This window comes from Narcine bancroftii, chromosome 4 (genome assembly GCF_036971445.1).
Source record: "Narcine bancroftii isolate sNarBan1 chromosome 4, sNarBan1.hap1, whole genome shotgun sequence".
In the NCBI taxonomy this organism is placed as follows: domain Eukaryota; kingdom Metazoa; phylum Chordata; class Chondrichthyes; order Torpediniformes; family Narcinidae; genus Narcine; species Narcine bancroftii.
Genome location: NC_091472.1, coordinates 255,142,436 through 255,168,776, shown reverse-complemented (window position 1 = coordinate 255,168,776; position 26,341 = coordinate 255,142,436). Strand labels below are relative to the sequence as shown.

Sequence of the window (26,341 nt, the reverse complement as noted above, 5' to 3'; positions counted from 1 at the left end):
CTTTGTGCACTAGCGTATTGATGGGGAGGTCCAGCCCAGGTGCCAACCTGAGGGGGATGCTAAAAATCTGGGAAAAAATGGGACCCCAGAAAGTAAAGCACGAGGTTAGCGCAGTTTTGATGCACTCTCTGCAAGGAAAAAGTCAGAAACTGTGCTGGTGTTTTTTTTTTCCTTTTTTTTTATAGGGTCAGTATTCTTCCTTTGATTCGATCATTACTTTTATTACATTTTTCAATTCTAAGACATAATAAAATATTGATTAATCTGTTTCAGGGAGCTCGCGCTGTTGTATATCCAAAATGAGCAGACCAAGCAAATAAAAGGTTCATCAATATTCAGTGGATTTCTTGAAGTTTGGGTTTATACCTGCTGTACACGGTTGAACGTGCACCTTTGTGCCTATTATGCCAACAGACTTTGACAAATAAATCAATAAAAGCAGGCCATCTTTGAAGCTTATTTGAGGGTAGAACATCCTAACCATGTCAATTTGAAATTGGAATATCTTAAATCACTGAAAGAGAAGTTTGAAAATATATCAAAAATCACCTCATTATTCGCTGCGCAAACTACAGCCCTGAATCGTACCCTTGAAGCTAGCTATGAAATTTCTCAGCTGATAGCAAAACATTGGAAGAATCATACAAATGGGGAGGAACTGATTAAACGCGTAATATCATTGTTTCTCAAAACAGTTCTGCAAAAGGATGACAAAGATGTCCAAGCAATGCCATTGAGGAATAGTACTGTCTGCTTCAGAATAGATGACATGGATCAAGATATTGAAACACAGCTCATTGAGAAGTTGAAATCACAAAAGTTCTCAATATAACTGAATGAATCTGCCAATGAGGCTCTGTTATTGGCATACAAAGGTGATGTAGAGTCCTTTGTTTTGTTCTCTGCACTTTTCTTGGAGCTGTCTGAGGGCAAAGACCATGTCAGTGGTTCCTCTGTTTGCGCGAAAGCCGCACTGTGATTCTGGGAGAATATTCTCAGCGACACTAGGTATTATTCTATTTAGTAGAATCCTAGCGAAGATTTTGCCTGCAATGGAGAGCAACGTGATTCCCCTGTAGTTTGAGCAGTCTGATTTCTCGCCTTTGTTTTTGTACAGGGTGATGATGGTGGCATCACGAAGATCCTGAGGCAGTTTACCTTGGTCCCAACAAAGCTTGAAAAACTCATGCAGTTTGGCATGCAGAGTTTTGCACATCACCTTTGTTGACCTCACCAAAGCCTTCGACACCGTGAGCAGGAAAGGGCTTTGGCAAATACTAGAGCGCATCGGATGTCCCCCAAAGTTCCTCAACATGATTATCCAACTGCACGAAAACCAACAAGGTCGGTTCAGATACAGCAATGAGCTCTCTGAACCCTTCTCCATTAACAATGGCGTGAAGCAAGGCTGTGTTCTCGCACCAACCCTCTTTTCAATCTTCTTCAGCATGATGCTGAACCAAGCCATGAAAGACCCCAACAATGAAGACGCTGTTTACATCCGGTACCGCACGGATGGCAGTCTCTTCAATCTGAGGCGCCTGCAAGCTCACACCAAGACACAAGAGAAACTTGTCCGTGAACTACTCTTTGCAGATGATGCCGCTTTAGTTGCCCATTCAGAGCCAGCTCTTCAGCGCTTGACGTCCTGCTTTGCGGAAACTGCCAAAATGTTTGGCCTGGAAGTCAGCCTGAAGAAAACTGAGGTCCTCCATCAGCCAGCTCCCCACCATGACTACCAGCCCCCCCACATCTCCATCGGGCACACAAAACTCAAAACGGTCAACCAGTTTACCTATCTCGGCTGCACCATTTCATCAGATGCAAGGATCGACAATGAGATAGACAACAGACTCGCCAAGGCAAATAGCGCCTTTGGAAGACTACACAAAAGAGTCTGGAAAAACAACCAACTGAAAAACCTCACAAAGATAAGCGTATACAGAGCCGTTGTCATACCCACACTCCTGTTCGGCTCCGAATCATGGGTCCTCTACCGGCACCACCTACGGCTCCTAGAACGCTTCCACCAGCGTTGTCTCCGCTCCATCCTCAACATCCATTGGAGCGCTCACACCCCTAACGTCGAGGTACTCGAGATGGCAGAGGTCGACAGCATCGAGTCCACGCTGCTGAAGATCCAGCTGCGCTGGATGGGTCACGTCTCCAGAATGGAGGACCATCGCCTTCCCAAGATCGTATTATATGGCGAGCTCTCCACTGGCCACCGTGACAGAGGTGCACCAAAGAAAAGGTACAAGGACTGCCTAAAGAAATCTCTTGGTGCCTGCCACATTGACCAACGCCAGTGGGCTGATAACGCCTCAAACCGTGCATCTTGGCGCCTCACAGTTTGGCGGGCAGCAGCCTCCTTTGAAGAAGACCGCAGAGCCCACCTCACTGACAAAAGGCAAAGGAGGAAAAACCCAACACCCAACCCCAACCAACCAATTTTCCCTTGCAACCGCTGCAATCGTGTCTGCCTGTCCCGCATCGGACTGGTCAGCCACAAACGAGCCTGCAGCTGACGTGGACTTTTTACCCCCTCCATAAATCTTCGTCCGCGAAGCCAAGCCAAAGAAGATTGGCATACATAAGATATATTGACCAGGAAGAGTTTCAAGAAGAGATGTTTTGTGAATCATTAGATATGCAGTTGATATCTACAGCAAGCTCAAAAATTATTTGGATGAAAATGAAATTCCAAAAGGATACATTGTATCTTGTGCTGCAGATGGTGCAAGTGCTGTGATGTGTAAAAAAAACCCCAGGATGTTTAAAATTAATGAAGTATGAAAATCCAAACATGTTGGTTGTACTTTGTGTTATCCACCGAGAAAAATTAGTTGCCAAGAAAGTTTCCCCTGTTCGACATGAAATGCTGCATTCGGTGATCAAGTGTATCAATGTCATAGCTAATGCCAAATGTGAACTTCAGTTTTGCGTTGATGAAAATGTAGAACGTGAGATTATTGCTTCACACTGAAGTAAGATGGTTGTCAAAGAGAATCTGCTTCAAAAGGTGTACAGAACTGTTTGATCTCCTCAGCGAGTTTTTGAAGGACAAACCTGAAATGAAGCTCTTGCTAGCAACAGATAGCAAAGCTTATGTGAGTTACTTGATGGACATTTTTGAGAAACTAAGTACATTGAACAAGCGGCTTCAAGTAGCAAATATGTCGCTCATTGATGCAAAAACAAAGATATTTGGATTCATGACACTCCTAAATTTTTGCCAAAGGAATATTTTTGCAAGAAATTTCAGTCAATTCTATTGGTTGAATAAGTGTGAGGTAACTAATGCTGCTACAAATGTCATTGTTGACCATTTGAAAATGTTGTTTAGTAACTTTAATGATAGATTTTGTGATTTAAAGCCAGTGGATCTTCTCTCTTGGTTAACTCAGCCATTGCTGGTGGTCTTATCTGAAGTTCCAGTGCAATACCAAGAGGAGTTGGAATGTGATGAATCTGTGAAAACTCTGTTCAAAGTGAAAGGAAGCTGACTAACTAGGTCGAAAAGAAATACCCAAACTCGACTACTTTAGTAAGGGAACTATTGATAACATTTTCCATCGTCTTATTTAGTAGAATGTGGCTTCAGTGCTGTTAGTGATTTGCTAAGAGAAACTGACTGGAAATTACAAAATGTGGAGATTTAAGGTTGAAACTAACAAAATTAATTCCTCAAATCAAAAAAAATATACAGCCAGCATCAGGGGCAACGTTCCCACTGAAGTGACGACAATTGTTGAAAGTGTGTTTGAGATGGTTGACGTATTGAAGTTATAGTTGAATATGAAATATGTGTTCCAGTGTATTCCTGACCTTAATTGGATTGATATACACTTGCAGTAAATTATTTAATTAAAACTTCTTTCAAATATGTAACTTCTTTCCGCTAATGGTGGGGTGTACATTTTTTTTAAATTAAAGTGGGTCCAAGGGCAAAAAAGGTTGGACAAACTTGGATTGTTTTCTATGGAGTGCTAGAGGCTGAACGGGGATCTGATAAAGATTATAAAATTATGAGAAGTGTGGATAGAACCATCAAATACTGGAAGGTATAGATTTAAGGTGAGGGGGAGAGGATTTGCAAGACAAGTTTTACTTTACAGAGTGTTAGGTGATTGGAACCTGCTGCCCGGGAAGGTGGTAGAAGCAAGTATAACATTGAAGAGGCATTTAGACAGGCACTTGAGCAGCCAGGGCATAAAGGGATATGGACCATGTGCAGGCAGGTGCAATTAGTTGATATCTTGTTCAGTGCAGACATGGTGGGCCAAAGGGCCTGGAGTAAATCACATGATCTTTGGAGGCTGGTTCACATTTGATAACATCTATTCTTCAACTCCTTCCCATCTCCCAATATTCCTATTAAATTAATTTAAAAAATTTTTTTTTAATTCCCTAGTCCTCTTGGTACCTATCAGTCTTGGTTTTTAATGTTCCCCATGCATGAGCATTCACACTCCTGCAGGAAGGACATTGCAAAGATATTTGAAGCCCTCTGAGTCCATCAGGAAACCTCAGATATGGGTGCAGTACTCATTGGGTGAAATGAACATTGTCTCGTGTATCCTCAACCACATGGAGAATCTATTGCATTAGAAACAGATTGTTTGTTAACGTCATCTCTGAACAGTCTATTATTATCTTCCATCCTCCCTGCTGAGTCACTGCCAGTAGTTAATTTGTGGTTTTGCCTATCAGCTTAAAATTGAGCAATTTATCTTGAATCTTAATATGACTGAACAAATGTACCTGGTATCTTTTCTCCAGCATTTACATTTTTGGCTTATTCACCTCTTATAATTTGAATGCTGAACCTTTGGAGTCATTTAAAGTTGGTTCTCAGGCTGATTTTATTTTCCTGTTGAAATAAAGAAGCATTGGTGTTACTGATCAAAAACTTTCCATTGAGGAGTATTGTAATAGACATATTTGCACTGAGGTTCTAAAATTAATTTTAATCCTTGTTTTCTTTCAGTGTTACCTGTTGTCATGCTACAGTGAAAAGAGGGATCTGAAATCATTCCTGATGTTTGGTATACTGTGTCTTTGCAATCTCTATCTGCACGAGCATCGTAATACCTGGCAGATTCTGTTTCATGTAGCAGTGGCTGCCTTTTCAACTCTGCAGACAAGGATGAGACAACCACAAGGAAAGGGTCCCGACTACAATGTCTAAGAGTCTAATGATAGAAGGTGGTTCCGTGGAAAGCATAGGACAACATGGGGCCAAAGAACCCAAAAAGAACTAGGGCATCCATCATGGGCCAAATGAGGAAATGTGCACTTGAATTCCTCAGAAATACGGCTTAATGCTGACACTCAAAGCTACTGATATGAAGATGAAGTTCCATGTGCTGTAATATATGCAGGAACCCTCTTGGGCAACTGACACGAAGCTGGAAAATGCCTTGATATCTTTTTCATATTTAATTGGTATGAAACCATTTTTTGTCAAAATTGTATTTTTTATTTAAGGTTCATTTCTGTTCTGTGCAGAAAGCAATGAATGGGGTGCAGAGGACATGCAGTGAAGTCACAATGTTCTCTTTGGTTGTCCAACTTCATGGACTAGAGCACATAATCTAAATTGATAATTGCCATGTAGGATGGAGGTAAGAAATTTTTGACTTGATTTGTTTTGAGTTTGAGTAAGGAGGCTGCGTGTGTAATCAGATTAATGTTAGCAGAGGGTAGATGTTTTATTTTTTAAACTTGAGGAAAGAGATGCAAGACTTGCAGGCATCTGACATCAGCCCAGCAGAACAAGGAGGTTTAAAAAGGTAAGAAATTTTGACCTTGATTTGTTTTGAGTTGGAGTAAGGAGGCTGCGAAAGATTAGTTGATTAGGGGGAAGGAGCAATTGAGATAACAGGTGAGAATTATAGTAAAAGGTTCAGTTACAGGTATATTTATTTAGTGATATCTGACAGTAGCATTAGCAGTATTCACCTTGGATTAGTATTGTGCTTGGGGTGCCAGATGTGGGAACATCAGAAGACGACTAGCCTCCCAAACAACTACATCTGCACCAGGTGCAGAGATGCGGCTCCTTAAGGACCATGTTAGGGATCAGGAGCTGCAGCTTGATGACCTTCAGTTAATTATGGAAAGTGAGGAGGTAATTGATAGTAGCTATAGAGAGGTAGTAGAGAGCACCTCTGTGACAGTCTCCCTCAGAAATCGATATATTGTTTTAGATACTGTTAGAAAGGTTGGCCTGACAGGAAGACCATGAAAAACGGGACTCTGGCACCATGCCTGGTGCCATGGTCAAGCGAGAAAGGAGAAATGCAGTGGTTAGAGGGGATTCCATTGTGAGGAGGACAAGAGATTCTGAAAGCACGATAGGGATATCCAGAGGGTGTGTCGCCTCCCTGGTCTCAGATCGGAGCCAGAGTATTCTGAGGAAAGAGGGCGAGCAGCCAGAAGTCTTGGTACATGTTGGTACCAATTACATAGAAAAAGAGGAGGGTGTTAAGAAGAAAATTGAGAAGCAGGACCTACAGGATAGCTGCCTGTACCGTGTGCGAATGAAGGCAAGAATAGCAGAATAAAGCAGATGACTGTGGTTAAGAGACTGATCCAGGGGACAGGTTTTCAAATTTATTGAATCATTGGGATCTACTTTGGGGGAGGTATGACCTATACAAAAAAGATGGGATACACCTGAACTCAAAGGGTACCAATATCCTGGTGGGGATGTTTAATAGAGCTATCAGGGAAGGTATAAACCAAGTTCGCAGGGGGAAGGGAACTAGGGTATTAAGGTCGAGAAAGAGGAAAGTAGAAAAAGTCAAAGATACTGTGCAGCAAAGATGACAAAAGAGCAGGCGCTGTCTAATAGAAATACAGCAAAATCGGTTACAGACACTGGTCTAAGGGGACTGTACCTAAATGCACGGAGCATTAGAAATAAAGTAGATGACCTTGTTGGACAGTTACAGATTAAATATATGACATTGTGGCCATCACCAAGACATGGCTTAATGATGGATGTGATTGGGAGCTGAATGTCGATGGGTACATAGTATATAAGAAAGATAAGCAGGTAGAGGGGGTGTTGTGGCCCTGATGGTAAGCAATGATATTAAATCACTAGAAAGAAGAGGTGGAATCCTTATGGGTCGAGTTAAGAAATGGCAAGGGTAAAAGAACCCTAATAACAGTTATACCCAGGCCACTAAACAGCAGCTGGGAGGTGGACTGCAAGTTACAGCTGGAAATAGAAAAAGCATGTCAAAATAATTATGGAGTATTTTAACATGAAAGGGGATTGGAAAACCTACTAGATCTCAGGAGAGAAAGTTTGTAGAATGCCTACGAGATGGCTTTTTGGAGCAGCTTGTCAATAAGTCCCTCAGGGGATCAGCGGTTTTGGATAGGGTCCTATGCAATGAACCTGAGGTGATTAGGGAACTAAAGGTAATGGAACCCTTATGAAGTAGTGATCATAATATGACTGAGTTCTTTTTCAAATATGAAAAGGAGAAGCTGATATCAGATGTGTCAATATTTCAGTGGAACAAAGGAAATTATAGAGCATTGAGAGAGGAACTGGGCCAAACTGACTGGAAAAGTAAGCTAGATGAAAGGACAGCAGGGCAGATTTGGATGATATTTCTACAAGAAATAAGGAAAGTAGAGGATAGATATATTCCAAGAAAAAAAGAAAATTATGAATGGGGAAAAAAATAGCACAAAGGTGGCTAACAAGAAAGGTTAAGGCTAAAATAAAACCAAAAGGGAGGGAAATCAAGGAAGAAAAAAATAATGGGAAAAGAGAGGACTGGGAAACTTTTAAAAACTTACAAAAATGACAAAGAAAGTCATTAGGAAAGAAAGAATGAATTATGAAAAGTTGGCAAATAACGTAAGAAAGGATACTAAGTTTTTTTTAAATATATGAAGAGTAAAAGAGAGACAAGGCTAGATATAGGATCAAAAATTATGCTGGAGAAATTATCATGGATAATTAAATGGACTAACAATAGGCAGGTCTCCCGAACCAGATGAGGTGCACTCACAGGTTGTGAAGGAGGTGACTTTGGAGATTGTGGAGGCATTGGAAATGATTTTCCTGGAATCAATAAACTGGCATGGTTTCAGAGGATTGGAAGGTCGCAAATGTAGTTCCACTATTTAAGAAAGGGAGGCAGAAAATAAAATAAATTGACAAGCCTGTTAGACTAACATTGGTCATTGGAAAGTTATTGGAGTTGATCCTCAAGGACAAGGTTATGAAATACCTTGAAGCGCATGACAAGTCCAACCAGCATGGTTTCATGAAGGGAAAGTCTTGCCTGAACAACCTATTGGAATCTTTTGAGGTAATCTCATATAGGATGGACAAGGAGAGGCTGTGCATGTTATGTATTTGGATTTTCAAAAAGTCTTTGTTAAGGTGGCACATAAGAGGCTGCTTAATAAGATGAGATCCCATGGAAGTACAGGAAAGAGATTAAGTGGAGCATTGGCTGAAAAGCAGAAGCAAAGGGTGGGAATAAAGGGATCCTTTTCTAGTTGGTTGTCAGTTACTAGTGGTTTTCCATTGAGGCCGCTTCGTTTTACAATGTATATTGATGACTTAAATTATGGATTGAATGGTTTTGTGGCTAAATTTGCAGATGACATGAAGATAGGTGGTGGAGTAGCAAGTGTTGAAGAAACCAAAAGGTTGAAGAGAGACTTGGACAGCTTAGGAGAGTGGGCAAAGAAATGGCAGATGAGATACAATGTTGAGAAATGTACGGTTGTACATTTTAGAAGAGGAAATAAACAGGCAGATTATTATTTGGATGGAGAGAAAATTCAAAATTCAGAAGTGCATAGGAACTTGGAAATCTCATTCAGGATACCCTAAAGGTTAACCAGCAAAGAAAACGAATCGAATATGGCATTCATTTCGAGAGGAATAGTATATAGGAGTAAGGAGGTGTTGATGAGGCTCTATGGTGCACTGGTGAGACCTCGTTTGGAGTAGTGTGTGCAGTTTTTGGGCTCCTTATCTTAGAAGGTATGTTCTGATGTTGGAGAGAGTTCAGAGAAGATTTACAAGGATGATTCCTGGAATGCACGCATTTATTGGCTCTTGGACTCTATTTATTGGCATATAGAAGAATGAGAGAGGATCTCAGAAACATTTTGAATACTAAAAAGATTAAACAGAGTAGATGTGAATAAGATGTTTCCCTTGCTGGGCAAGTCCAGAACAAGAGGGCAAAACAGACATGAGGAGAAATTTCTTTAACCAGAGGGTTGTGGATTTATGGAATTTGTTGCCATATTCACCTGTAGAGGCTCGTTTATTGAAGGAGTTTAAGGAGGAGATTGATAGGGTTTCAAGAGATATCAGGAAAATGCCAGAAATTGGAACTTGATGAGATAATGGTTTATCTCATGGTGGAATGGCAGAGCAAACTCAATGGGCTGAATGGCCTACTTCTGTTCCTTTATCTTGTGAAGGCCTGCACCATTATCGGTGCAGTGCTTCCCCCAAGTGCTTGCAAGAGTTCCCATGCAGATCAAAATCAGGGAGTTCGCCCTATATTATGTTTCACCAAACACTCTGTCCAAAAACACTTTATCTGATCATTTATTGTGCACAGATTTCCCTGCTCTTTTTCCTTCATTACAACAGCAACCATTTGCCCAAAGTACTTCATGGATTGTAAAACTCCAAGCCTTTCCACGATTGTAGAGTATATAAACAGAAAATGCTGGAAATATGCAGTGATGGAGAGCTCCTTCTGTGTTCTGACAAAGGGACATTGACCTGAAATATTAGCCATTTCTACACATGCAAATTTACCTTCTTAGTATTTCCAGCATTTTTCATTTTTATTTCAGATTTCTTGCAAATGTGCTTTGTAACTGCAATTCCTTTTGTGCTGTGGAAATAGACCAATGGTACTCAACTTTTTTCCCCCCATTCACATACCACCTTAAGTAATCCCTTTCTAACCACAGAGCATCTATGGCATCCGATGTGATTAGTGAGGGATTACTTAAATCTGTTGCCATAAGATGAAAACTGCCAGAGGAACTCAGCAGGTCGGACAAAGCATCCGTGGAGACAAAGAGATGGTCAATATTTCTGGTCGAGATGCTGCATCTGGAGCAATGCCCAGCCACCTCATCAGTACCATTTTGTATCTCAAATAGAAGTATTGGACCAGGCAGCATCTGCGGAAAAGCCGACTTCAATAAATTTCCAATCAAAATGAATGGTTTGTACATTTATTGTTGATTTTTATTGTTCCGTAGATGATGCCCATATGTTTTGTATGTGCAGCATCTATGGAGCAAAAAAGAAATCAATAAATGTGCAAACCATTCATTTTGATTGGAAATTTATTGAAGTCTGCTTCTTTTCCTTAGATGCTACCAAGTCTGGTACTTGTAGCATCAATTTCACATTTTCTCACGTTTGCAGTGGCTTGGGCCTTTTTAAAAAATGTAGTTATAAAGGGTGTTGAAAACTGGTGTGTACTGTACCTCTTAAATATTATTTTGATCGTCGGGATTAATCCATCAGTTTTATACCTCGATTACCTGTATTTGGGAATTCCAACTCATAAGACAATGCAAGAAGGAGTTTTCTGGATTCCAGGCTATATTGGTGTCACAGTATTACCTTTTTGGGATCTGAACAATTTTCCAGTTGACTTTCTTTAATTGAGGATGTGATATCTCTTTTATGAAAATTGTAACATATGCAAATAACTAAATATATTATGTAACTATGTTCCCACATTTTGTAGAAAGTTAATGAGATAAAATGTGTAATTCATACAGGTGCTTAACCTTTTAGCCAGGATTGTCAGTACCAGACACCTGCTGTTGTTCAGAATCTTCCGGATTCAGAGGGTGTGTGTATTAATTTAGATAAATAAAATAAAACTGGTTCAAACCCCCATCCCCGTCCTCTCTTACCTTCAGTAGAAGGATGACTCAGCCCCGAGCAACCAGTGGTAGAGATGACTATCTTCCTTACCTATAATCCCCCTGCAGCTGGAACCACTCTGGAGCTGGCAGAGTGGTTCCAGCTGCGTGGGGAATTAGAGGTAACAAAGATGGTCATTGCTCCCGCATTGAGCCATCGCCAACCACTGCCTCAAGTGAACTCCAGGCTCAGCAGCACTGCACCCCTGTAGCTGTGTCGGGAATTAAATGGGGGCCACAGACATGCATGGGGGGTGACCAACTGATGGAAGGCCGAGGACAGGCAGGGAGACAGTCAGACAGCAGGGGTTAGGAGCATGGTAGTTGGGTGTTTTCATTACCGAAAAAATGCTGGTTTTTGGAGGTTGCTGATGTTCCTAATCGTGGATAAAAGGTTAGGCACCTTAACTTGTAGAGAAACCAGTTACCCCAAATGCTTCCTCCCATAAAAAATGTATGTGCAGGTTATGTTTGTGGGGGGAAGATGTTGAGCTTTGAACTGGCAATGGTTAGAGATGAAACATGTTAAATGCACTGATAACAAAGCCCTTGGGATCCAATTTTGGGTTCCACTTTTGCCTTGCTCTCTGTTGTATCCAACTTGTATGTTTACAGGATAAATATGCAATTTACATACTCATTTCCTCAGCATTTATCCTTCTCCAAAGACTTGAGAATGACCCAGGGAAGGTAGCCAATATACAGCAACATCAGTTGGATGGTTCTCATTGCGAATTGATTCAAGTCAATTAATTATCAGTGGATGTCCGTGGAGTGGGCCATCCAATTCTTTGTGCTTGCTCCACTATTAGACTACAGTTGTTCAGTACTCCTGTCTTGCACCAGCCTTCAATTACATTAACATTTAATAGTCTGTTGCTCTCTGCCTCAAATATAAGCAGCAACTGAGCTGGAGAATTCCAAAAGATTCACTGATAAATTTCCTTTCATCTGCATCATGAATGACTGACCCTTTTATTTTAAGACTTTTGCTCCTGTTTCAAGACCAGCACTCTGAACGGGAGCTGTACAACCCCTCGCCCCCCAGGAGCCACAGCATACTTGGGGGGAGATAATCATTGATAGGAGATAAGTATGGAAGAAACCAACTAAACCTGACTGCTTCACAGGGAAGAGGCCCATAAACTTTGAGCAGAGACCTTACAGGGCCATAGTCAAAATAAAGGTGAGAGCAGCTGCTCTAGACTATGACTTTCCTCATCTGATAGGCTCAGTGTCTTTTAAATTTAGATATATAGCACGGTAACAGGCCCATGAGGCCGTGCCACCCAATTGACCTACAACACAAGTACATTTTGAAAAGTGGAAGGAAACTGGAGCCACAGGGGGTAGAACATACAAACTCATTACAGACAGCACAGGATTTGAACCCAGGTCCCAATCACTGGCATTCTAACAGCGCTGTACTAACTGCTTCTCTAACCATGCTGCCCTGTCACAGGAATTAATCTGGCAAACCTTTTGAGGTCTCTCCTTGCAAGTATCTGAAGCCATTAGATGATCTATAGCTTCAAAACATCAATGAATGAGGCTCAACTACTGTGAGCAATGAGTATTGCAAGACTGATGGACATTTACATCACAGAAAGGAGCCCACTGAGCAAATCATCTATTCTGGCCAAAGAAGAATACAATTAATAGATAATGTCCAGACAAACCAGGATCTTGGAGTTTGTCCATGGATCACCAAATGTACAGGATGTTTCGTGAAGCTGTTTTAAGAAGGCATAAAAATACTTGATGTATTGGCCAAGGTATGTGTTAGGGCAGTATGGTCGGCATATCAGTTAGCGCAATGCTGTGACAGCACCAGTGATCAGGACTTGGATTCGAATCCTGCATTGACTGCAAGGAGTTTATACATTCCCCTGGTGTCTGTGGGTTTTCCTCAGAGGCTCCGGTTTCCTCCCGCGGTTCAAAATGTATTGGGGGTGTAGGTTAATTGGACAGAATGAGCTTGTGGGCCAAAATGGCCTGTTACTTTGCTGGATGTCTTAAAAAAAAGTACCCGCATAGGCAAAGTCATGATTCTCTGTGGCTCTGGTTGTGACATTTGAATGATATGTGATACCAAAATAAATTATAGAGGAAACTTCCAAGGATATATGTAGGGTTGGAATTTTTTTTGTAATGAGGAGAGACTAACAAGATGAGGTGTTCTTTTTGAAATGATGTAAACTGAGAGGAGATTTAATTGTGTTTAAAATCCTGAGGAGCTGAGATAAATCCTCAAGAAGCATGAAAGATTTATTTCCCTAGGCAAAGAAATCAATAAATAGATGACATAAATTGAAGATAATTTCCTCAGTTAAGTGAGCTGAAGATTTTATTTTCATCCAGAGAGCAGTTGTGGTCTGAAATTCTACCTGATAGGGAAGGTGATTCAAATAAGTAGTGAAGCAATAGCCTTATTGATAGGACATTCAATACAATTGAATGAAATGAAATAAAATGGAGCATTAAATGAGAACTTACCAGTTCGAAGTTTGATGATTATTATTTGAGTAATGGGAGTGGTGGGATAATACAAGATCCCATCTGCGGACATGCAGTGAATCTTTGAATCTTGAAAAAGACGACCACTGGTATAATTCTGTTAAAGGAGCATTTTATTGTGAGGCGTACATGCAACACTAGAAACTACCTTAACAATGTTCGAAGTAATTACAGGAGGGCGAGGAGGCATATTATCTCACCTCTCCCATTACTCAAATAATAATCATCAAACTTCGAACTGTTAAGTTCTCGTTTAATGCTCCATTATTTTTCGTAATGCTCGTTGGTTCACTAATATGAGATTTCAAGCCTCAGTGGTCTCTTTCTCGCATGGCCCTAAAGACCATAAGGTAGATCAATGGACCTCCCGTATGTGGCACAATTCAATCATCAGCCTGCAAGATTACTGCAGTGAAATGTTTCTCCTCCGTCCTCAGAGGTTTATTGTAAAACCTGTTAAATGTTCTTTCATTTGACCATCCCGCCTAATGGATGAGATCCCAAATGGGGACTTATGCTCTATCAGCAGTGGACATAGCTGCCACTCCAGTTGAGTGAGCCCCAAACCGAGTGGTATCCACTCCAGCCATCCTCATGGTCCTCTTAAGCCATCTGGCCAAGGTCTGAGAGGATGCCAGCTGATGCAGTTTCCTGTAACAAACAAACAAGAATCTCTCTTCCCCTTTGATATCGTGAGTACATTCAATATATTGTCTCAGATACCACACCACACATAATCATTCATCCTCTTGATAAGCGTACAATTTAAACTTTGTTCCCACACTACCAGATTTATTATGTTTCAACAAGTCATGAACATGAAATTCAACAAAATCATTTTCCCAAATGATATAGTCCAAGTGTAAACAAGTTAAAGTCTGTATTCTTTGGGCCTAAGTCAAGGCTACAAGCTTGAGTAATTTCTGTGCTAAATCACGCAAGTCCGAAGTGTATGATGGATACAAATTCACAACAAATCCAACACAACTTTAACATCCCAGATGGCATGATAATGTGGCGTAGGCAGATGCAAGTGAAATACTCCCTTCATAAATCTTGAAATCAGGGGATGAATCCCAACAGAGTGTTCGGTGTCTCGTAGAGTTAGGAAGGCCACCAAAGCACTCTTGGCTGGATACCTGAACATAAAACAAATCAGTGAGAAATGCAAAACATCTGAAACTGAAATTTAATTAACATTTAAACTCATTAAAACAACAATTGCCATTTGCTTCTGAGTTTACTTTCTCCATGAAGCACAGATAATGTCCACTGTTTTCGGCTGCAATCCTTTTATGCTGAGCTTTTCCCACCAATCCTGCAACATAAGAGATCGAGATGAGTGAGAGGATGGGGAAGGAGAGATACTGGTTGGATAGCAGCATCCAATTCAGCATTGGGAACCAAGGCTGGGAAGGCCAATTTGGCACCACCAGGAGACCAGTGGCCCCATCCTCCTGAACTTAGTAGCATTTAGCTACTAATCAGAAGGGGAGAAAGCATAGAAATTCAGTTCTGCCCAATCAATCCTAAAGGTGTCTATGGCTTCTGCCTGGGGGTCTGGCAACCAGGATACATATCTCGGTATTAAACAAGATGCAAACAGACAGATCTCTGGCAACCCAAAATTCTGTACTATCAGATTGAAACTCTTTTCCCCCCCAACATCCATTCCGCTCTATCATGGAACTTTCTAGATATCAAATCCGCCTGATAGTTCAGACACCCTGGCAATTATGCAGTTGTAATCCAGATATTTCTTTTGATACACCAACTCCACTTCTGTATTGCGAGCTAGTTACATGATGTGGGCTTCAAACCTCCCATTTTATTCAGGTATGCTACTGCTGAAGTGTTGTCTAACCTCATCAACACGTGTATACCCCTTTTCTCTGCACCTAAAGACTTCAGGGCCAACTGAGCTGCCAACATTTCTAGAAAGTTAATGCCAGATGCTGATGCCAGTCTAATCTCTTGAATAGTCCATCTGCCACCAGCAGAGGTAGTTAAGTCTATGGCGCCCCATCCTTCACCACTAGCATCTGATTGGATTTCCATATCAAACTTTCTAATCTCTATCATGGAATAAGCCTGAGATACATTTGTTGTCCAACATGTAATTTCTGCTCTAGCCTCGTGCAATAAGCTCATAAGTCTATCAAAATTATCCCTGCCGGCCCTTAAGGCTTGTACTTTATTTTAGTGGACCGTATTGAACAGCTGGGAAAGCAGCTAACAATTTCACAATTACTTTTGCTACTTTCCCTATAGAGGGGCGTGATTTTGCAATCAAAGCACTAAAAGCCTGTAGAATTTCCACCTTTTTATCTTCAGGCAGGGTTATTTACAAAGATTCCGTATTTAGGAGGAACCCGAGGAATTTAATATCTCTGGTTGGGCTGACGACTTGATTTTCTAGGTGTATAATAAATCCCAGTTCCTGCAGCAGTGCCGTAGTGGCATTCACTGCTCTCTTATGTTTCGCCCGTGGACCTGCCAATCACGATGGTACCATCTAAGTAACCCATCACCATATGACCCTCCTTTCTGAGCCGGAAGAAAACCAGTTTCAGCAATATGTGGTGGTGCTCATTTTTTTTGGTACACTTGGCATGGCTGTACAATCTGGCTCGACCTCTGCGAAGAGGTTTGGGTGGGAAAATTCTGCTGTCTCTACAGAGGATATTGCCCTAAGAAAAAATGCCTGCGTGGTGATGCGCCTGAGAGGAATATCATTTCTTAAAGACCCCTGCGTACCTACGATAGGGATGAAACAGCAGTTGCTTGTACTCTCGAGCCTCTAACCACTCCAGCTGCTGCCTTCTGCTGCTCATTCAGGTCCTTCACCTGTTTACTCAGATCATCACTAAAGAGAAATTTAGTGACAGGATTAGTGGGTTTACATAAATGAGCATAGCAAACATAATAGATCAGGCTTTATCAGCTCCTTCCAGAAGGCATTAAGTTCGTAATTGGCATGGGAGAGCAACCCCAGCGCATCTTGTTGTGCCTCTGTTATATCTGATGACAGTGGGCAAACGCAGTGATACCTTTAACCAGAGAGCCCTGTAATCTTTGCAGCTTCATGGCCTTGGCTCTCGTGGGGACATTCAAATTGTCTCATATTGCAGGGTTTACTTTTGGTATATCAGCACAAGGTAATTGGCTGGGCATAGGGTATTTTCTAACTGAGCCCTCTAGCACTGTCTCTTCTAAGACATTAGATACCAGATATGATATTTCTTCATCGAGGGGTTGACCAATGCCCCTCGGTACTGCAAATTTTGCTGCGATTGATGGAATTTGTCTCTCATCCCAACCAATGGGAGTAGTGTATTGAGGGTTAGGGACTCAATTTCCTTATTTCCTCAACAAGGGTAGGCTGCTGTCACTTGATCCCACCCCCAACAGAGGTAGATCAGCTTGCCCTATCCCTAACAGAGGTAGGTCAGCATTGCTGCTTCTCAGCAGGTTGATTGTTCCCTGGCAGGCCCGCTGGTTCTTCAGTGCTTCAATTGCACTGTAGGAGCACTTTGAGCTCGAGGCCTTTTGCTGCACTCCTCCTCCACCTTAGGGCCCGGGAACCTCCCACCAGGTGCCCTGGATCGCTTTTAGCTTGCCTCTTTCAAGGAAGAGCCTCCCTAGGGTTCGCGCTTGGCCTCCATTCATTGGTCGGATTGTCTTAAACACAATATACTGACTTTTTTCAAACTTTTGTTAGTGCTCAAAATGATGCCCGTGCTGCAAGTCAAACAGATGAATTAGCTGCACGTGCGCAGATGGGATCTCATATTAGTGAACCAACGAACATTACGAAAAATAATAAATCAAAGGAGCACCTATTTATCTTTGACGCTAAGGAGTTTTTGTTGCAATAAGTTTCAATCCGCTAGAACCAACTTCAGTGTGTTGTTTTACACGCGACTGTTAGGCATCTATTTTGGGTGCCTCAATTGTTCAGTGGGGGGTTTGCAAAGTAGACTAGTTCAGACAGGTGGAAAGAGCTTCCATTCCAGGTCTTTTGCCACAGAAACTGCCTTCCCACTAAATCGGCTCAAGCTGGATGAAAACAACCAAGCAATAACCTTTGTCTTAAAAGAGTGAAGCCCAATGCCCTATATAAAATTCATGGAGTTTGTTTGAAGGATTTTAAAAAAGTATTTTTTGTATATTTGCTGGGAATATGAATTTCTGGTTGTTCTGAAGTGCATCTGAAACATCAATAGCAAACAAAAATAGCTGATATAGAATTAAACTTTTGATTTGTTTCTTCTTTCTACTTGTTGACAGCCAAAATGGATGTCTACATTTTTTCATGTTTTAATCCATCCAGAATATTTATTGATCTTGACTATAATCTCTGCAGGGCTCCTCCACATCCTCACGATGTTTCATTCTGGTACACCAAGTTCCAATAAATGAAAGTATTTTTATAAAAAGCAGATAGGGGAAGTCTGAAATAAAAACTGAAAGTGCAGGTAATATTCAGCAGGTCAGGCAGAATCTGTACAAAGGAACAAGGTTGAAAATCTCTCCAGACCTAGGAAAACACATTAATTGTGAGGTGATCCACCTGTAGGAAAAAAAAACAATATTTTTATACAGTGAAAAATTGATATACAAAGGTACCTGATGACCTTTTACTCAAGTTAAAGACCAACTTGTGGGTTGTATTGGCCTTTTTGCAAGATTGGAGGGGGATTGGTAGTTGCTAAGAGGTAGAAATTCATATGTCTCTTGCTTGGTGTGGACATGAATATCTTCACCTTGACATACATTTCCATGATTCCATACCAGCTCCCACATACACCAGTTTCTGAAATTTTACCTTTCCTTTTTTATCCTCTGATCTCCCTTGACATTTTGAGATGTGTGCCATGAGGAGCATTAGTTTATCTGTTTTAAGTTGAACTAGATTTTAATATTCACGTTTATATTTTACTATCTAGTTATCTTTGTAGACCCACAGAAAACTACATTACAGAGCCAGAGCCAATCTATTTTTCAGCTTAGTTTCGTATCCATGTACCTGTACAAATTTTTTCTTAAATGTCAAAATGGAGTCGGTCATTCTATTTCTATTATTTTATCAGATTTCTATATCAACAATACCAGAGGATATCTATTTTAGGTGAATGGAGGAAGGTTTAGGGGAGATATCAGATGTGGGTATTTTGCAGAGTGGTGGGTACCCCGAATACATTGCAGGGGGGAAATAGTAAGGGTAGGGACAAAAGGTAGGCACATGGATGTAAGAGAAAAAATAGGGGGTTATGGACTTTGAGAGAGGGAAGGGATAAATTGATTGTGGGTTAGGTTTATATGTGAGTCTTAAGGCTTGTACTGTTCTATGGCACATCAGTGGAAAAGAAAATCAAAAACCTGGATGTGTACTGATACTCTTTTGTTCATCCCTGGCCTGTCTGCAGCTTTTGACTGAATTAACCACATTGTGCTGACAATGCTTTAACAATGCCTAGATGAAGGAGACTGCCCTTTTTTCCATCTTATCAATTCAATTATGGCCAGATCACTTCTGTTAAGTGTTTCTCTGCACACTCCTATATCGTTACTTCTAGTGCTTTTTGATTACCTGCCTGGTGTGTCTATCCAGCAACAGCCTAACATGCACAATCTGATATCAGCAGGTGCCCCCTGCCACCTTTTCTCGAGTCCTGCACCATCTTTGTTCAAACTATTTGTCCAATGTACAACCTTGGATGACTTGCTATTTTCTCCAAGTAGCAACTGGGGAAAACAGAAGCTATTGTCACTCGATCCCACTGGACATTTCTTAACCATGCTACTAATTTTAATTTCTCATTCGCTTTTAACAAACCCTTGGCATTTAAGTCTCAGGGTTCAACTTATCCTCTGTTCCAGATTACCATAGCCTTCAATTCTCTGATCATTCAAACTTACACATCCAATTAAAATACTTCTAGTGAGCTTACCTCCAGTACTTGCTGGGGTATTGAATTGCAGAGATTCACCACTCTGCAATAAGACTCTGATACCAGCCTCTTGTGTATCTCCTCTGCTCACACTACTGATGCCACCTGTACTTGCATACATGCAGTTCCAAAACCCAGCTTCACCATTCACCCTTTTGGTAAAGTGCTCCAAATCTTTGGTATTGAGACACCTGGGACTGTACTCACTGGAATTCAGAAGAATGAGAGGGGATCTAATAGAAATGTATAAGATTATGAAAGGCATAGATAAGATAGAGGGAGGCAAGTTGTTTCCACTGGTTGGCGAGACTAGAACTCGGGGACATAGCCTCAAGATTCAGGGTAGTAGATTTGGGATGGAGATGAGGAGGAAATGCTTTTCCCAGAGGGTGGAGAATCTGTGGAATTCTCTGCCCATTTAAGTAGTGGACACCACCTCAGTGATTATATTTAAGACAAGGTAGATAGATTTTTTTTAAAATACACACAGTAAGGGAATTAAGTAATATGGTGAAAAGGCAGGTAGGTGGAGATGAGCCTATCATCAGATCAGCCACGATCCTATTGAATGGCAGAGCAGGCTCGACAGGCCAGATGGCCAACTCCTGCTCTTTTTTTTTAACCATTTCTAATTTGCTTGCTGGCTAATTTTCTTATCATTCAGATCTCTTGTACTTTTTTCTATATTTGGTTTGATTTTCTTTTGCTCTAGTATTGGTTCTCATTTACCTCTTTTGAAAGGGGTTTCATTTTAATTCCTACTTTCTCTCAAGGTAATTTCAGCATTTGATTCCTTCCCGCAAGAACTCGTTCAGCACTGTTCTTTGTGTTTGCACATGCTTCATGAATTTTCATTTGCCATGGTTCTCTTTAGCACACTGCAATTGTGATGGATGATGTTGGATTTGTTCTGCATTTTGGATTTTACATTCCAATTGGCTCCTCTGAACGGACTGATTTTACCTTCATGCAGAAATCCCACAAAATAAAACCATCATCATTCTCTTGTGGAAATCTAAATGGCATCATCCAAAGAGCTGCATGTCAAAAAAAAAAAAAAATTCCTTCCACACAAGAGAATTTGGAGGATTTACCATTTTCAAGTAATGAGCATGTAAAAAAACATTAGGGCCCAAAGATGCACAAGGCTTATTACAAGCAACTTATTTCTATTCAGATTATAGTGTGAAGACAAAAGTAGCTCTTAATGTCCAAAGGAAAATACGATTATTGGCAAAAAACATGAATACAGTAAAAGTCCTGAAATCGGACTATTCGAGGATTGGCTTGGCCTGGATTCTTGAGCAGTACTTTTAAAATTCAAATTTAAGGAAAATAAAGAGATAAATTTTGATCATTTATTTAAAACTATTTTTTTCATGTAAAATACAAAGTACAAAAACAATATTTTTTGTTCATTTGCACAACTTCCGCTTGGTCGCTTGATGCATCTGTGGTGCTTGCACACCCTCACACATAAAAGCCAAAAGGCTTTGAGGTCCAGATTCTTGTGTGGTCTGGATTTCTGGCATCTGGACTTTTGGACTGGAATGGTGTAAGTGCACAAAGTTCAGTCCCCCATCTCAAAATGAGAACTTTTTGATAACTGATGAAGTTAACATGTATGTTCAGAGTAAAATAGATAGCAATTAAACAAACTTAGTAAACATCTGTTGAGAATAAAAATTGCATGAACATTTTAGGAAATAGAACTGCATAGCACAGTATCAAGCTCTTAGATCCTTGATGTTTAGAACCATAGAACACTATAGCACAAGTCCTTTTAGTCTGCCAAACCATTTTTTTTTGCCTACTCCTACTTACCTCTCCCATCCATATACCTGACCAAATTCCTCTTAAATGTTAAAATTGAGCCCGCATTCACCACTTCAGCTTGCAGCATATTCCACACTCCCACCACTCTGTCTGAAAAGTTCCCCCTCAACTTTTCCCCTTTCACTCTTAACCCATGTTCTCTGGTTTGTATCTCACCTCCCCTCAGTGGAAAAAACCTATCTACATTTACTCTGTCTATCCCCCTCATAATTTCTAAATACCTCTATCAAATCTCTCCTCATTCTTCTACGCTCCAGGAAATAGAGTCCTAACCCGTTTAACCTTTCTCTGTAACTCATTTCTGAAGTCCAGGCATCATCCTGGTAAATCTTCTCTGCACTCTTTCCATCTTATTGATATCTTTACTGTAGTTAGATGACCAAAACTGCACACAATACTCCAAATTTGACCTCATTAATGTCTTATACAACTTTAACAAAACATCCCAATTCCTGTACTCAATACTTTGATTAATAAAGGTCAATATGCCAAAACTCGATTTACTGACCTATCCACCTGTGATGTCACTTTCAGGGAATTATGTATTTGTATTCCCAGATCCCTCTGTTCTACCACACTTCTCAGTTCCCTACCATTTACCGTGCATGTCCTACCTTGGTTTATCCTTCCAAAATGCAATTCCTCACACTTGCCTTCATTAAATTCCATCAGCCATTTTTCAGCCTGTGCAAGCTTTGAAAACATTCTTTGCCATCCACAGCACCTCCAAATTTAGTGTCATCTGCAAACTCACTGATCCAATTTACCACATTACCATCCAGATCCTTGATATACATAACAAACAATGGTCCCAGCTTCAATCTCTGAGGCATACTACTAGTCACAGCCCTCCAATCTGAGAAGCAGTCATCCGCTGCTACTCTCTGGCTTCTCCCATCCAGCCATTATTGAATCCAGCTCACTACTTCATCAGGAATACCTAGCATCTGAACCTCCTGAATAACCTCTCCTGCAGGACCTTGTGAAGGGCCTTACTAAAGTCCATGTGGACAACATCCACAGCCTTTCCTTCATCAATTTTCCTGATACCCTCAAAAATTACAAGATTGGTTAAACACAACTTGCCACGCACAAAGCCATGTTGACTAATCAGTCCTGGCCTTCCAAATAATTGTATATCCAATCTCTTAGAGGTAGAGCACCTTCCAATAATTTACCTCCTACAGGCTCACTGGCCTTTAATTTTCAGGGTTACTATTGGAGATTTTTTTTTCCAAAAAAACTGAATAACGTGAGCTGCCCTCCAATCCTCTGGCACTGCGCCCTTGGCTAAGGACATTTTAAATATTTCTGCCAGAGCCCCTGCAATTTCTACACTAGTCTCCCTCAATGTTTGAGTAAATATCTTGTTAGTCCCTGGGGATTTATCCACTCTTATTTACTTTAAGACAGTAAACGCTTCCTCCTCTTGAATCTAGATAGGTTACATAACCTCACTGCTTGTTTCCTTTACTTCCCACGACTCTGTGCCCTTTTTCCTGAGTGAAAACATTTAAAACCTCGCCAATCTCTTTTGGTTCCATACAAAGCCAACCACTCTGATCTTCAAGGTGACCACCAATTTTTTCCCCATTACTATCCTTCTGCTCCTAATATACCTGTAGAAACCCTTTGGATTTTCCTTCCCATTGTCTGTCAAAGCAACCTTTCATCTTCTTTTAGCCTTCCTGATTTATTTCTTGAGGTTTTTCTTAAATATTTTAATATTCAAGTACTTCATTTGCTCCATGTTGCCTATACCTGTTATACACCTCTCTTCTTCCAAACCAGATCACCAATATCCCTCAAAAACTAAGGTTCCCTATGCCTTCTAACCTTGCCATTGATCCTGACAGGAACATACAAACTCTGTACTCTCAAAATTTCATTTTTGATGGTCCTCCACTTACTTCACACATCCTTGCCCTAAAACAACTTATCCCAACCCATGCATTATAAATCATTTCTCATTTCCTCAAATTTGATATTTCTCCAAATTAGAATCTCCATCTGAGGCCCAGACCTATCCTTCTCAATAATTAACTTGAAACTGATGGCATTATAATCACTGGACCCAAAATGTTCCCCTACACATATTTCTGTCACCTGTCCTGTCTCATTCCCTAATGGGAGATCCAGAATTGCACTCTCTCTTGTTGGCAACTCTATATATTCATTTAGAAAACTTTCCTGAACACATTTGACAAACTCTAAGCCATCCAGCCCTTTTACAGTATGGGAATCCCAGTCAATATGTAGAAAGTTAAAATCTACTATCACAACCTTGTGTTTCTTGCAGCTGTCTGCTATCTCTCTACAGATTTCTCTTCCAATTCTCACTGACTATTGGGTGGTCTATAATACAACCCATGATTGTAGTCATAGCTTTCACATTCCTCAGCTCCACCCATATAGCCTCAGTAGATGAGCCCTCTAGTCTGTCCTGCCTAAGCAATGCCATTTCTCCCCCTTTCATTCTCCCTCCCCCCCCCCCCCCCATTCTATCATGTCTAAAGGAATGGAAGCCCATAACATTAAGCTACCCGTCCTGCAATCAAGTTTCACTAATAGCTACATTGTCATAATTCCATGTGCCAATCCACACTCTAAGCTCGTGTGTCTTTTATACAATACTCCTTGCATTGAAATAGATGCATTTGAGAACATTTCCACCGCATTCAACCCGTTGACTTCTTACAGTGCATGCAATTTTAATATCATCTTTTTCCTCCTCCACTCTTCTTATCTGCTCTGGCACTATGGTTCCCTTCCGCCTGCAAATCTAGTTTAAACCCACCAGAGCATCACTAGCAAACCTTCCTGCAAGGATATTAGTCCCCTTCCTGTTCAGATGCAAACTGTCCTGTCGGAACAGGTCCCACCTTCCCTGCAAGAGAGCCCACTGATCCAGAAACCTGAAGCTAGCCCTCCTGCACCATGTCTTTAGCCAGCCACGTGTTAACTATTATCACTACCCTGGAGGTTCTGTCCTTCAACTTAGAACCTAACTCCCTGAACTCTATCTACCCACGCCATTGGTCCCTACATGGACCATTACATCTGGCTGCTTACCCTCCCTCCTGAGAATGCTGTGAGCTCAATCTGTGATATCTCAGACCCTGGCACCAGGAAGGCAACACATCATCCAGGATTCTCAATCTCTTTCACAGAACCTCTTATCTGTCCCCCTAACTATGAAATCCCTTATCACTGCAGCTCGCCTCTTCTCCCTTCCATTCTTAGCCACAGGACCAGACTCTATGCCAGAAACCTGATCTATATGTCTTGACCCTGGTAGGTCGTTTCCCCCCACCCCCCAAATAGTATCAAAAATGGTATACTTGAGGGGGAATGGCCACAGGCCTGACTGTTTCCTTTCCCTCTCCTGTCACCCATCTACCTTCCTCCTGGCTCCTAGATGTAATTACATCCCTGTAACTCCTCTCTTTCACCCCCTCTGCATCCCAAATGATCAAGAGTTCATTAATCTCCAGCTCCAATTCTTTAACGGCTTGTCTGGAGCTGCAGCTGGATGCACTTCTCGAAGATGAAGTCATCAGGGATACTGCTGGCTTCCCTGATGACCCACATTTTGCAACAGGAGTATTCTCCTGTATTGGCTGCCATTCCCACTGTCTATGACTAGAGGAACATATACATAAGATATCTAAAAACCTGCCCTTACCTGTGCCTACCTGCTGAATCCTTTTTGTTCCTCAAATAGGGTGGCCCTTTCTGACTTCAACCCTTACTATTCATCACCTCTTAACTGTTCTCTCCAAAGCATGACTGCTCCACTACACAGTCCCTCACTTTTTAGGGATAGCTTCTTCTTCCATCCATCTTCTAGCTGCTGCCTTCCCTATTTTTAAATTCTAACTGCTGCCGGTTCTCAGGTCATTTGACCTCTCTTGCTCCAATCAGCTTCTTCCACCAATCTACTCTGAACATGATTACAAATTAAACTAAATTTCTGCTACTGGCACATGATCCATATCCCTCTATTTCCTGCCTATTAATGTGTCCACATAGACACCAATTAAATACTACTATCATAGTTGCTACCTCCACTATCCCTGCCAGTGTATTCCAATCACTTAACATTCTTCATTCATTTCCCACAACACCCCATCAGCCTCTGATGCTCCAGAGAAAACAATCTAAATTTGATAGGCTAGTTAAGAAGGTCTATGGGATTCTGGGCTTTATTAATCAGTGTGGGAGTTAGTGGAGGGCTACTGGGAGATTCTCACACTGGTCCCACCATCCTGCTCCCCCGAGAGTGCAGAGCAGTGGGACCAGAGCATTGATTGACGGGCCACTGGGAGAGAGCAGGCAGTGGGACCAGCGCGGGAACTAACAGCTGGCTGCTGGGAGACAACAGGCAGTGGGAACAGCACGGGGACTGACAATGGGCTGCTGGGAGAGAGCATGCAGCGGGTCCAGCATGGGGACTGATAACGGGCTGCCAGGAGAGAGCAGGCTGTGGGACCAGCTGAAATGGAGGGAAGAGGGTGTGGTGGTCTTGCCTGTGGATTTTAATATGCTGTCACATATGGTAAATTTATTACAAAATGCAAATTGATTTTGGAATCACAGCATCTTACAGAGGCTTACAGATATTAATGTGCCACTCTACGTGACTTTCATCACTGCTTCTTTAACTGAAAGGTTACAGAGAAGGGAAATCCAGTTGCATAGAAGGATCATGAGCCAGAAAAATGGACTGTTTCTCTTTCCAGAGAGACAGCCTGACCTGATGAGAGTGGGCAATGATGAAAGACTAGAGGAGTTTTAAGTTCTCTGATTCAGAGAGAAAGCTGAGAGGGAATTTGATAAATACCAGTAAAGTATTAAATAGAACAGCAAAGACAAATGCTTTGAGACAAAAACAAGAGAATATGAAATTCACCCTGTTGGCATCAGTGATAGGGATCTCCCAGTGGCTGACAACTTTAATTCCATGCCCCACTCCCATGCTCACATATCTGTCCATGGCCTCATGTACTATCCCACTAAGACCATCCATAAATTGAGGATCAACACTTGATTTTACATCTAGGCACTCTCCAACCAAT

The 26,341-nt window shown here is 41.3% G+C and overlaps 1 protein-coding gene and 1 long non-coding RNA gene across 4 annotated transcripts in view; one reads left to right on the top strand and one right to left on the bottom strand.

Moving 5' to 3' along the window:
* Positions 1-11,592, top strand: part of sec22a (SEC22 homolog A, vesicle trafficking protein) — an 83,427-nt gene extending 71,835 nt beyond the window's left edge. For all 3 annotated transcript variants that reach the window (XM_069934787.1, XM_069934786.1, XM_069934788.1), the window contains one exon: positions 4,991-11,592. In XM_069934787.1, coding sequence (XP_069790888.1) covers positions 4,991-5,191 — 201 coding nt within the window. In that variant the 3' untranslated portion in view covers positions 5,192-11,592. The remainder of the gene's footprint in view (positions 1-4,990) is intronic.
* A 2,197-nt stretch (positions 11,593-13,789) lies between these two features.
* LOC138761883 (uncharacterized) overlaps positions 13,790-26,341 on the bottom strand; it is a 76,454-nt gene continuing 63,902 nt past the window's right edge. Inside the window, exons 3-5 of the long non-coding RNA XR_011356563.1 lie at positions 16,231-16,339; positions 14,718-14,791; positions 13,790-14,612 (exon numbers count right to left, since the gene is read on the bottom strand). This is a non-coding gene — a long non-coding RNA (uncharacterized lncRNA). The remainder of the gene's footprint in view (positions 14,613-14,717; positions 14,792-16,230; positions 16,340-26,341) is intronic.